The sequence below is a fragment of the Artemia sp. Qi Xiang Cuo genome, chromosome 13, assembly GCF_049724085.1.
Source record: "Artemia sp. Qi Xiang Cuo chromosome 13, ASM4972408v1, whole genome shotgun sequence".
Taxonomy (NCBI): domain Eukaryota; kingdom Metazoa; phylum Arthropoda; class Branchiopoda; order Anostraca; family Artemiidae; genus Artemia; species Artemia sp. Qi Xiang Cuo.
The window spans coordinates 57,839,861-57,854,123 of record NC_142806.1 but is presented as its reverse complement, the minus strand read 5'-3'; the positions used below and the strand labels follow the sequence as shown (position 1 = coordinate 57,854,123).

Genomic DNA, 14,263 nt, shown 5'->3' with positions numbered 1-14,263 from the left:
GTGAAAAGGATGGGTACTTCAATTTTTAAAATGGGTTTAGGTCTGTCTCTAGAAAAGAACTTTTTCTGACATGCATTTGATATGTATTTCTTGTTGTTGGACCATTCAAAAAGCTGTAAAGTAAAGTAGTGGGTGTAAAAGATGTGTACTTCAATTTGTAAAATGTGTATATGAAGGACATTAAGAAAATAAAGTGTTCTGAAATTCTCTTGAAAAGTATTGCTTGGTGTTGGCGCATTCAAAAAGCTTTAAAGTAAAGTTGTACGTGAAAAGAATGGGTACTTCAAATTGTAAAATCGGTTTAGGATGGATATTATGAAACTTACTTTTTCATTCATGAATTTTAAAAATAGTGTCTGGTTCGGGTTCATCCAAAAAGCTGTACATTAGAGTTTGTGGTTAAAAGTACGGGTCCTTAAAGTTGCAAAACTGACTTTAGAAGTACATTATGCGAATAAATTTTTTGGAAATGTCCTTTGAAAAGTATTTCTTGGTGTTGAGGTATCCAAAAAGCTGTAAAGTAAAGTTGTGGGTGAAAAGGATGGGAACTTCAACTTGTAAAATGGATTAAGAAAGGACAATAAGAAAAGAAGTTGCTCTGAAATGTCTTTTGAAAAGTATTGCTTGGGGTTGGAGCATTCAAAAGACTGTAAAGTAAAGTTGTGGGTGAGAAGAAAGGGTACTTCAACTCGTAAAATGGGTTTAGGAGGGACATTCAAAAAGTAACTTGCTCTGAAAAGATATTATAATGCCTTAAAAAAGTATTAAAAATTGGGGGCTCCGGGGACCCTTTGGGGTGCCGGGGGACCTTTGGGGACCGTTGGATTCCTTGGGGGTTGGGGTTGGGGGATCGGAACCCTTTGGGGTTGGGGTAGAGGACGTCACAACACTGTTCAAAAACAACTTGTTTACTATAACGACCACAGAGTTTCACCCTCAAATTCTCTTCTAAAACATCTTCTAAAATCATCTTTTAAAATGTCTCTAACTGTTTCGCCGAAATAATTCCCTAAAATGTCTAAAACGGTTTCGCCCAAATAATCGCTAAACGTAATTTCAGCGAGTTCGTTTTGTTTTTGGCATCCCTGTGCTGTCACATTTGAAATTACTAAGAAACCCTTTCGCGCGCTAATCACTTCATCGCTAAGATCAAAACATTCGCCCGGAAACAATTCTCTTGGTAGAACTCCAAAGACATTAATAGACCTTCGCTCGGAAACAATTCTCTTTGGAAACAAAAAATTAATTCCCCTTTAGTGAATCAATAATTCTCCTTAGAAACAACAAATTAATTCCCCTTTCGTGACAAATCAATCAATCATGACATCATCTGTCAGGTATTAATAAACATTCGCCCGGAAACATTCTCTTTGGAAATACATCAAAGACATTAATTAACTTGACGTCATCTGTCAGACATTAATAAACTTCCCCGGAAACAATTCTGACAGGTGATGTCAAGATTGATTGATTATGCAATCATTCTCCCTGGGGATTCCATGCCCAAATATGGTGTACTGATAGGAGATACATTCTTTTGATAACCAAATTTTGTACTGTCACGATCAATAGGGGCCTTTCTACTCATGTTTATAGAATTGGGACAATGAGACCCATACCCTTTTAAATATTCCTAGGTTTTACAAATTCCCAAATAATTTACTATACATTCCATGTTTTTCCATTGGTCTTTGTGGTCGTCGGTCACAAAGACCGATGGTCATCGGTCATCGGTCCCTGAAACATCTAGTGTTTATTTTATTTGTGGATTACACGTTTTAATACATAAGAAACTACATTTTATATGAGTTTATAAATGAATATCGTACCAACAAGTTTAGATAGGTTCATATCCCTCAGAACTCTCATTACAGTTGTTGCTTCTGCCTCACGAGGATTGCACCGACGGGCTGCACCGAGAGTTCTCAATACAGACAAAATATTTCTTAATCCAAAGTCATAATGCACCTAAAATTAAAAAAATAACTTTCCTGTAAATCCTTTCTTTGCTAAAATTAGAGAACGTGTCTTCCAAATTTAAATGCTTAGAACTTTAAAACGAAGTGTTTTCACACAGACACTCACAAAAAGATACGATACTTACTTTTCTTGCATATTTTCGAAAGTGGGGTATTTAAACTTTACAAGGTTTTCTCTGAATATTTTACATCTTTAAATCTTTTTTGGTTTTTGCCTTTTAAAATCTGTTGCTCTGAAAAGGTTGCAATATATCTATTTCCGTCCAGTTGAAATTAAATAGAAAAAAAGGAGAGCATAATGTAAAAAAAAACGAATTTGATACTAGAAACTTAAACAATGGCATTTCCACATACACTGGTGAATCACTAGTGAGTCGTAATGTTTGCTAGGAGGTAACCGAAAGTTCTTAATTAATTACCTACACTAATGGATGACAACAACTCCATATATGGATGTGTTACATACTGTGTTAGAAAACAAATAGTTTTGATATGATGAATCGATTGAAGGACAACTTGCCTTTGATAGCTTTCTTTTTTCCTTTTTGTCCCGGCCAGGGGGGCAATATCCCACCTTTTAAACGACTCCTAGGTCACATTATACGGCCCACGACAGTTTATTATAATTAGTCTTCTGTCATTTATATCAAACAGTTCGTGGTAACGAACTGTAAGTAAGGAGCGACCCGGCTGAATAGTAACCAAAACTCTAAAAAACGAAATTGATACCAATAGATACATCAAAAGAATCAGATTTTTATGCTGATTTCAAATATATAAGTTTCATCAAGTTTAGTCTTACCTATCAAAAGTTATGCCTGAGAAACTTTGCCTGAAAAAAAGGGGCAAATACCCCCTAAAAGTCATAGAATTGTAATGAAAATAACACAATCAGGTTCAGCGTATCAGAGAACCCAATTATAGAATTTTTAAGCTCTTAACTGCAAAAATGTTGAGTTTTGTATTTTTTTTCCCAGAACAAAGATCACGGATGCGTGTTTATTTTTTTTTTTCCCAGGGGGATTGTATAGAACCAGTGGTCCTAGAATATCGCGGGAGGGCTCATTCAAACGGAAATTAAAAGCTCTAGTGCCATTTTTAAGTGACCGAAAAATGGAGGGTAACTAGACCCCCTCCCACGCTCATTTGTTCCCAAAGTAATCCGATCAAAGTTTTGAGATAGCCTTTTTGTTCAGCATGGTCGAAAAATACAATAAATATGTCTTTGAGGATGACTTAATCCCCCACAGTCCCCCGGAGAAGGTCTGCAAGTTATGAACTTTGCCCAATGTTTACATATTGTATTGGTTATTGGGAAGTATACAGACGTTTTCAGGGGGGATTTTGTTCCGGTAGTGGGAGGAGGGGGGTCGGGGGTTACGTGGGAGGATCTTTCCATGGAGGAAGTTCTCATTGGGGAACGGACATTGCTATGAAGGGGGCGCCGAATTTCCCAATATTTAAAAAAAAAACGATCACAAATTAAATCATAAAAAAAAAAAACAATTTTTTCAACTGAAAGTAAGGAGCAACATCAAAATTTAAAACGAACAGAAATTATTACGTATATGATCGGGTTTGCCTCCTAGTCAGTACCTCACTCTTTACGCTAAAGTTTTTTTTGTACATACATCAGAGCTATTTATTGTCATTAGCGGCTTGTGGAAGGCGGTGGTCATTATTAAGTAACTGGGACAAATTTGAACCTAAGCGTAAAGAGCGAGGTATTGACCGTGGGAGGAACCCTCTGATATACGTAATAAAAATATACGAATATAGAAGTTCGTTACGTAAGTTAATTCGTAAGTTACGCCAGAACAAAATTTCGAGAAAACCATTTAGCCAAAAAAAAGTAAACTAATATGCAAATTTTGTTTTAATTGTTCATATACCGTGAGCCAAAATCAAAGCTGCATTAAATAAACGTTCAGAAATTAAAAAAAAAAGTTTTTTTTAACTAAAAGTAAGGAGCGACATTAAAACTTAAAACGAACAGAGCTTATTCCGTATATGGAAGGGGCTGCCCCCTCCTCAAGCCCTTTCTCTTTGATGGATAGGACTAAACTTGATGAAACTTATATATTTGATTCTGCATAAAAAGCCGATTCTTTTGATGTATCTATTTGTATCAAAATTCTGTTCTTTAGAGTTTCAGTTACTATTGAGCCGGGTCGCTCCTTACTTACAGTTCGTTACCACGAACTGTTTGAAAGCAGTAGAATCTAAAGGTCTAACTTGGTTTGGAAATAAACTTTGTAGCTAGCTCAATATCTGCAACTGAAAACTTTTCTATTAAGGAGGATAAAGTTAGAATCAAAATCGCTGGAAATCGACAAGGCAGTCTCTGAGATTATCTCCTGTCATTGTAGTCAACCTTTCAGGCAGGATTCTAAAATGTTGTCTATAGAACTGATACATTGAGGTTTCGGCTTGACTCTAAGCTCGACTGTCAAAGCGAAATGGTTTTCACAGCCGAATCACCGACGATGATGCCTGACGAAATCTGCCTCTGGATTGACTTCTCTCATTCTGGCAAACAGTTTTGCACTGTCGATGAAATTGTTCATTTTGTTCAAGTTTTTCTGTTGCTATCCTAATCTTGTACATAGTTTTTTTCAAAAAGATGAGGCAAGCGATAAATTCGAAGTTTAGAATCCTTTTCAGAAGGCCACTAGCATGTGCCTTCGACTTCGCATCGGTGTTCCTTATCTGTTTTGTTTCGTAAAGGGCTGAAAACTGAGTAATCGAAAACTGAGTAATCTAATAGTCTCTTTCTAGGTGTCCCTTCCGAGCTGGTATTGCGGATTACGTCTGCAAGCTTATCAGAATGTGAAGCATCGGGTATTGTATCACAGAATTAAAATTCTTAATCCAAAACTTCGTCGAGGATCTTCTTCCTGGCTTCTGCTGAAAGACAGTCAATGAACTCGTTCTGAGAAATTGTGGGTAAATAGTTAAATATATATGGTCTATATTGGCTATCAAGAGCTGCCACATAGATCACTAGAAGCTGAACAATTTAAACAAAGTTGCCGTTTTGTTCTACAGTTATCCTAAAGCCAATGCCCTGTCTCGCAAGGGTCCTTGCAACGTCCAAAAAAAAAAAAATATGTTGGTCTCTTCACATTTTGCTTGCTGCAAACCTCAGTTCGAGTAATTTTATCAAGTAAGGAATTCACACGACTGTTGTTATTGACGAAGTGACAAAAATAGAGCAAAGCTGCTTTCTGTGACTCGGAAAAGAAATGCCTTGCCATTTTTCCTTTCTTTGCCTTTTCCTTGTTCTCCATTGTGTGCCATTGCCGCACACCGGCTTCCACTCAAGCTCTTTAAAATTGGTCTCTCCTTGGACCACTAGAGAAAAGGAAACACGTGAAGCAGAAGGCAACATCTTTCTCGACATTGTATTATAAGAACTGGTAATCCTCGTACTATCCCAGATTAAAATGCCAATTTATGATTTTTATATTGAAGGATCAACTGGGAATACACCCAGATTTGGTTGATACCACATGAAGTAAGATACTTCCTTTGGTTTTCGCTAGAGACTGGCTTCCTTATTCCACGATCCTTGTGAACTATAACTTCAAAATCGTCACTGCAACTTTCGACAACAACTCAACTATTTCTTGAAACATTAAGAAGTTCTACAGTGAGATCTACTGTTAACTCCTTCTGTCTGCTTTCTTTGCTCTAATTCAGAAGATGATGTAGATTGTATTTCCACAAAGATATCTCTTCGATAGACAATCTTAACAATGTCACTGAAACCAACAACTAATGATATAATGCATTCAAGCTTAGTAAATCGTGTAAAAATACCTTATTGGGTCTTTGATCGGAACAGTCTTGGTCTTTGATCGGAAACGCCTTGCCCATATATTTGACTCCTTCTCGCAATTTGTATTGATCGATGGTGTGACATCAAAATTATCGTAAAGAGCCAGAGGCACATATTTGGAATAAATTACTTATTTAATTTCTGCTCCTTAGAAGTTTTAAGTGTTTCTCATTACTTTCGTCCCAGGCTAAAACTTACCTCCCGACTTGAATAATCTTTTCCAGAGTTTTCAAAAGCCCCCCTGTCCTAGGAAAAATAAATTCTGGTTATGCAGCCAAGTCTTGCTTTTCCTTCTCAAGCGTTGCTTCCCTCTCAACCTCGTATTCTTATACAGTTTTTTTCACTATCCTGTATAAATTTATTCTAACTCCTTTTCCATTTCTTGCCTTTTTTTTCCCACACGTAGTCAAAGTTTGACCGACAATGCATGACCTTGTCTCTTGCTTTTGTTTTTTTCATATTATCTTGTTAGGTTTCAGTTGAATTTTCCCAAACTCCTGGACCATCGGACAGAAATAAAAAAATCATTTACGAGCATAAACAGATTGTTAAGGCCAGTTGCTAGGCTACCAGACCAGTCCCTTTAAACCTGATTTCATTTAAACGACTCTGTTTGAATCCGAGATTATTAAAAAGAAGAAGTAAACGTTAAAACTATTCTATTCTAATAATAAGCAAATTCAGTTTTCGGTATCTACGACTGAAGCTAAGCAAGGCTAAAATCAACCACTTCTCTCCTGAGAAGTTTGAAAATCCCAAAGTATTTTCAGGAGAAGTAAAATACAATCTCTGCCTGCCTCTGACTGAATTGAGCATCTCAGATCTTGATAAGGCCAAAATAAAGAACTTAGATGACTACACAAAATGTAGGGGCTTGATCTGAACGACCAGACAAAAGCAAATAACAGGCGAGCATAAGCAGGTTTTTATGGCATGAGTTGCTACCAGTTCGGTCCCTTTGAACTTGGTTTAATTTAAACGATTATTTGGAAAAACTACATTGGAACATTAAATTTAAGCGATAAAATAAAACGCCTCTATTCTATCTACAAACAAATTTGGTATTTGATATCTACAACTGATCTACTAGGTTTTATCTACTAAGTTTTTTGAAAATCAGCCATTTTTCCACCGAGAAATACAACTTACACTGTCTCAGAATTGAGCACATGGGGCTTCAATGAGGTCAAAGTAAACGACTTTACAAAAACAAGAGGGGTGAAACACGCCCTCCCCCATTCTCCTCCCCCCCACAGATTAAACAGCTGTCTTCTTTACGTCTATATAATCATTTAGACGGTTTGATCATTCGTTATATTTTCAAACCCAGTTACATCAATATACCTGCTTAGTCAATTGCTCCTCACATATTTTGTACACGGGCCCATAATTTGAACATTTCCGAAAATTAAACATTTAGTCTTTCAAAAGTCCAAATAAACCATTTATTTGGCCAGTTGTCGTTCGGTCATTAACAATTTATTCGATATACCTGTTTGGTTAATTGCTCCTCACATAGTTTGTACAGGGTATAAAACTTTCGTGCCAGTGTAATATTTTCCAGGAAACCACATGCTGCTAACTTAACACGAATAATAATCTGTCTATCTGGCACCATCATGGAAACTTGACGAAACTGCTTTTTCAAGTTTTCTGGTAATCGTTGTCGTCCAGCATAACCAGGATTCTGTAAGAAAACGAACCAGTTTTAAATATTTTCGCTGTTGTCGACGCCTAACGCTTAGGCGAAGCCTAAACGTCGCGTCTGGCATGTTCACAATTCTGAGGTAATTATCAAAACAGCTTACTAAGATGTCCACAAAGGAAGAATCAGCAGAAGGGGTGTAGATCAGGAGGATCAAGTTTTGATTTAAATATACACAATTCTGCTGATTCTACCTTTCAAGAAGGTTTAGCTCATGTTGTTTGACATTTATCTCAGAAAGACGTAAAATTTGGATACGACATTTAGAAAGTGACGACATTGAAGTTCCGAGCAAACGTTATCAGTTAGAATATATAAATGGGAGCTTAAAACAATTTATATGCCATCTAGAGTTATTATCCCATGCAAAATTTATATGATGGAAAAGATAATGAAAAAAACATTAAATACCACTGTGCATAATGACGTTTAACTGGCATAAAAGTTTTTTTCTTCAACGATAAATCGGGTTTTTTAATTATTTATAATTCAATTGGGCGATTTAAGTTCACTTTTAATACAAGTTGAACCCCGTTTAATGTTTTATATTCAATACCAGATTTCAAAGACAGTGTCTACAGAAATTGAACATGCGTTTGGGCTTATACAGTACAACATTTTCAGGAAAATAAACTCAGATTCGGATTTTTCCATTTCTCAACCAAATGAAATTTTGTCAATTGTGAGTCCTAATATTTGTAAATTTCTGGAAGTAAAGTGGTTTCAATCAGAAAAATGACAATTGCGCGGCAACATTGACTAAATAGTTTTGGAAATCTCAGACTAGGCCGCATTTTATTTATTTATTATTTTTTTTTTTACGAGAGAATGGCATCCTACTACGTGCTTGGCTCCATGGTTGGGTTCAGTAAAAAGTATTCCCTCCACTTAAAAACGTAAATACCTTTCAGAAAATAAAAAGCATATTTACTCATGCATTAAGAACTAACACTTCGTCACTATTCCTTTCCCCTTTAATAACGCAAATTCCTTTCAGAAAATTAAAAGTATGTTAGCTATTATATTAGCTGTGTCATTTGTGAAAACAACATTTTTCTTTTTTTGGATAATCTTCACTTATTAAAGAACTTTCTTAATGACGAAAAAGAGAAAATCAAAGTTTCAAACGGACAACAAATTAATATGCAAAAAAAGACCCTCTGCTTCTTAAAACCACACCCCCTCCCCTAATTTTATCCGTAAATTTGGTTGTACCATAACCAAATTTCGCTGTAACCATAAATTTGGTTGTATGATTATAAGCTGATTTTAAATTGTCATAGATATTGTCATAGAACACTTAGTCACTTATTGTAAAAGTTACTCGTTGTATTTTTAGCTATAGAGTAGGCTTATTTCTTGTCAAATTTTGTAAGGGCATATTTCATTCATAAAAGACTATAAGACAGAATTTTCTTCGAATCAGTAGAAAAATGTAAATCATTGAACATATCATTAAGGTCTAAAATCATTTTCAGAATAAAACTTTCAGAAAAGTACAAAATGCCCAATTAATTTTTCATTGATGCTGTAAAATGTTTAATTGGGAAATTTCATTGCATTACATAAATCAGCAAAACATAAGGATTTTTCAAATTTTCCAAAATAGACAAAAAAATGTCTTTTAGAAATGCTTTTTCCAAAATACACAAAAAAAATCTCCTCAAAAAATGTTCATGGTCTGCTCCAGAAATTTCAGATCTAATCTTGTGTTTTTTTTTTATATTATGAAACGCCAAAATTCACCAGCATCACCAAAGATCACCAGATGAATTTTGGCATTTAATTTGAAATTTGGCAAATTGTTCTCTTTGTTTTAAATCTACAACGGCTTATACATAAAAGCTTATTACAAAGAATATTATTAACAGCTTGTCACATCACCAAGTTGCCTGAGGCCAACACTGATGATTAGGCTCCTCCTCCACCACATTTGTTCAGAGCTTCACTTTTCATTCTCCCCCAAGAAGGTTCTAGTTACTTTTAATCTTTTCTTATCACCTTTTTCCATATCCTTCCAAGACATTCTGTCCTTGTAACCTGGCATAATGTTAGGCTACCTATTATCTTTCGTCTGAGAAACATAACCTGAACATCTGATCTTTCTTTCATTACAATCCTAGAGGTAGAGTTGAATCAATCCGCATTTTTGTACATTTTGTTATTTGTAATACAGTAATTCATTAAAATCTATAAAACTAATGTTAGAAAAACCACTTGAAAAAATTTGGTACTCCTCACTCACTCCTCCTCACTTTGAGATAGCAACTTTTCATATTTGTGCTTCACCACTGTCACAACCTCTAATGGTTATTAGCATCGTAATCTTAACTCTAAAACCCATCTTTCTTTTCTCCCAATTTTTTTTTTTTTACCAAAATCAGCTTGCACCTATATTATTTGACATTTTACATCTCCACTGTCCTTACTAAATGTTACCAAGCTAAGTTATAAGCCCCGTCAGTTTTCTTATTATCAAGCACCACATCTTTATCCCCGTTTATTCCTACTTTAAGCGAGTTAGTCTTCTTAACATTAATTTTCAGACCTATTGTCAGAGAAGTTAATTCACCTTTTTTTTATCTATGACATCACCCAAGTAGTCTAAGTCTAGGAAAGTTGCGCATGCCTATTTCACACCATTAATTGAAAAAAACTTCCCGAAAAATAAGTTTTTTAAAGAAAAGTAAAGGTCATTTTAAACTTAAGCTCAGTATATACAAATACCTGTTCAAATTAAAACACAAAACGACCAGAAATTACTATTAAAGAATAAATGAAACCCAAAACGAACAGATATTAAATAAACAATCATAGGAAAAAAACACATCAAGTAATAATATAAATGAATAAATATATCTTAAAGCGAGTAATACTTCGATTGAATATGAAAATCAAGCTTAAAACAAAAAAAATATTTTGGTATTGAAGTATATATGAAACTTAAAACGAACAGAAATTAAATAAACAATCAATGCAAACAAACATACAATAGATTTTAATGTAGATTAATAAATAAATTTTAAAAAGAGTGAAACTTAAATTGAATATAAAAATCAAGCTTAAAACGAACAAAAATCATGACAAAAAAGAGTTTGGGTATCGCCTCCTTCGCTCATTGTAAAAGTCTAAAAACTACTGCGTCATTGGCATTTTACTGAAAACCAATTATATTACAAATATTTTCTTTTGTACTTAATATTGAAAATAAACATTAAAATTAAAGTAAAATTTTGAACTGATGAACTTTCAGCAATTAATATCATTATACATCAAATATTCAGTTTAATTTATTAGTTTTTTCTAAAGTTGTTCAAGACTAATATAGCGTCACTACAAACAAGAGTTTGGATACTGCCCCCTTCCTTAACTGTAAATAAAAACCAAAAGCCTACTAAGTCATTGGTGCTTCATTGAAAATGAATTATATTACAAACATTTTTTTTTCCAGTTCTTACAGCATTGAAAAAAAAAAAAAATTAGAGTGAAATAATTTCTTGAACTCATGAATCTTTCAAAAACTAATATCATTAAATATCAAATATTCAATTTGATGCTGTTTATAATTTCCATGACTGTTCAAGACGCATATAATTTTCAGTAAAGAGCCAATGACGCAGTAGGTTTTAGACTTTTACAGTGAGAGAAGGAGGCGATACCTAAATTCTTGTTTGTAGTGATTTATGTTCGCTTCAAGCTTGATTTGCATATTCAATTTAAGTTTCACTCGTTTTAAGATTTATATATTCATTTACATTAATATATATATTGTATGTTTGTTTGCATTGATTGTTTATTTAATTTCTGTTCGTTTTAGTTTCATTTGTACTTCAATAGCAAAATTTTTTTTTTTTGTTTTAAGCTTGATTTTCATATTCAATCTAATCATTACTCGCTTTAAGATCTATTTATTCATTTAGATTATTACTTGTTGTATGTTTTTCCTATTATTGTTTGTTTAATTTCTGTTCGTTTTGGGTTTCATTTATTCTTTAATCGTAAGTAATTAAAAAGCTTTTTCCATAAAATAAGTTTTTCAAAGAAAAGTAAAGAATTCCACTAAACCAAAAATGAGCAAAAATAAAATAAAATAATCTACCAAGCGTGAAACCACCACAATTTAGCATCGAAAAATAAATGTAACGCAAAACGAACGGAAATTACAACAAATAACCGAGTCAAAGTCAAAATCAGCAGAAATTAACATGAGTAGGGCTCAAAACCCCTATGCTTTCCCAAGGCCAGAACATAATTTGCACTTTATTGAAAAACAAATATTTTAATTTTTATAACTTTAATATAGATAATTTCGGAGACCACACTGCCTTTCCATGACGATAAATAAAAGTTCAAATAGGGATAAAATCCTTTTAATAGACAGTGTTTTTTATAACAGTGATAGAAATTCACAAAAATACCAGATATTTCGGTCACATATACAGTGACCGTCATCAGTGGTAAAACTCTACCACTTTACCACTACAGTTTTACCACTGATGACCGTCACTGTATATGTGACCGAAATATCTGGTATTTTTGTGAATTTCTATCACTGTTATAAAAAACACTGTCTATTAAAAGGATTTTATCCCTATTTGAACTTTTATTTATATAAATTTAATAGATCAAATAATATTAACATTTTGATTACTAAATATCAGTATATGTATATTAACCTGACAATGCACATTCATTTGTATTTACTTGCCATCCAATCACTTTCGACCATTAAAAAAAGCACTAGCCGTTTCAATTTCCAATCGAATGATTCCTTTTTGAAGTTTCTACGACAACGCTTTCAAAAAAAAAACAACCTCATATACCACCAGGGCATAACTTACAACCCCTGCAATTAGGGGTGTGGGGGGACTGTTATCCTCAAAGACATAATTTCAAGACTTTTTAACTACGTCAAACAAAATGGCTATCTCAAAATTCTGATTGGATATATTTGGGGAAATGGTGATCGTGGAAGGGGTGTTAGTTGCCTTCCAATCTTTTTTGGCTATTAAAAAGGGCACAAGCCACTCCAATTTCTAATCGAATGAGCCCTTTTCTACGACAACTCCATCGATACGAAGTGCCCTGGTCTAAGACCAAGAAACCAAAAAAAAAACCCAAAAAATGATACATTGTGCCCACATCGTTCTTTACTTAGGCAGCGCTATTGCGCTGCCTATAATAGGTGCGACGCCAGGGACTAGTGGTAATTGTAATAGCAGTGGTAGCATACAAATATAAAACCTTTTAATGAAAACCTTATATGCCCCCAGGGCATAACTTACAACCCTTGCCCTGAGGGTTTGGGGGGGGGGTTGTAATCTTCAAAGACCTAATTTCCAGAACTCGAAACTACGTTAAATAAAATGGCCATCTCAAAATTTTGTTTCAATGTCTTTCGGGAAATGGTGGGTGTGACAGGGGGGTTAGTTGTCCTTCAATCGCTTTCGACTATTAAAAAGGGCAGTGCCCTTTCAATTTCCAATCAAATGAGCCCTTTTGAAGTTTCTACGACAAAACTTTCTATAAAACCCTTATATGCCCCCAGAGCATAATTTACAACTTTTGCCCTCTTAAAACCTTTACCCTCTTTTGACTCTTAAAACTAGAACTTTCAATTTCAAATCAAATGAGCCCTTTCTGATGTTTAGACGAGCATCCTTTTCATAAGAACCATACACGCCCCAAGGACAACACTTACAACGCCTACCCCCTGGGCCCTGGGGGGTTGTGTTGACACCGGTGTTTTTGTTATCTAATTTATGAACAATTTTTAAAAAAACTGGCTATCTCAAAATTTGTAGCGGATGGGTTTGGAGAAAAAGGGCATGGGGGGGGGGCTAGTTTCCTTTAAATTTCTTGACTCTTAAAAAGTGAACTAGAACTTTCAATTTGCAATCAACTGAGCCCTCTATGAAGTTCATACGAGCATCCTTTTTGGAAAAACAGTAAATCCTTTAGAGTATAACTAGGAATACCTTCACCCGGGCCCTGAAGGGATGTATTGAGACCGGAGTTTTCTTATCCGACCTTTGAACTATTTTTTTTTTAACAAAATATCTATCTCAAAATTTTCATCAGATGAGTTTGGAAAAAGAAGGCGTGATGGGGGGACTAGTTGCCCTTGGATCTCTTTTGACCATTAAAAAGTGAACTCGAAATTTCCATTCAAATGAGCCCTCTCTGAAGTTTATACGAGTACCTGTTTCATAAGAGCCATATATACCCATGGCATAACTTACAACGCCCACCCCTGGGCCCTGGGTGTTTGTGTCTACACCTGAGTTTTTGTTTTCTGACTTTTGAACAATTTTTAACTTAATGGCTATCTCAAAATTTTTATCGGATGCATTCGGGAAAAAATGAGCATGGGGGGGGGCTAGATGCCCTCCAATCTCTGTTAACTCTTAAAAACTGAACTAGAACTTTCAATTTCAAATCAAATTAGCCCTCACTGAAGTTTTTACGAACATCTCTTCCACAAGCTCCATATATTCCCCCAGGGCATAACTTACGACGTCTGCCTTCGACCCTGGGGGGCTGTGTCGAGTTTTCGTTATATCGTCTTCAAACTATTTTTTACAAATTTGCTATCTCAAAGTTTTTATCAGATGGGTTTCAGAAAAAAGGGCGTGGAAAGGGGGGCTAGGTGCCTTCCAATCTCTGTTTACTCTTCAAAAGTGAAATAGAACTTTCAATTTCCAATCAAATGAGCCCTCATTGAAGTTTATACGAGCA

The 14,263-nt window shown here is 34.7% G+C and overlaps 1 protein-coding gene across 1 annotated transcript in view; it reads right to left on the bottom strand.

Moving 5' to 3' along the window:
• Positions 1 to 14,263, bottom strand: part of Dhc1 (dynein axonemal heavy chain 1) — a 432,221-nt gene that overhangs the window by 331,280 nt on the left and 86,678 nt on the right. The window contains exons 17-18 of the mRNA XM_089098586.1: positions 7,313 to 7,507; positions 1,830 to 1,968 (exon numbers count right to left, since the gene is read on the bottom strand). Of these exons, the coding sequence (XP_088954712.1) occupies positions 1,830 to 1,968; positions 7,313 to 7,507 (334 nt within the window). The remainder of the gene's footprint in view (positions 1 to 1,829; positions 1,969 to 7,312; positions 7,508 to 14,263) is intronic.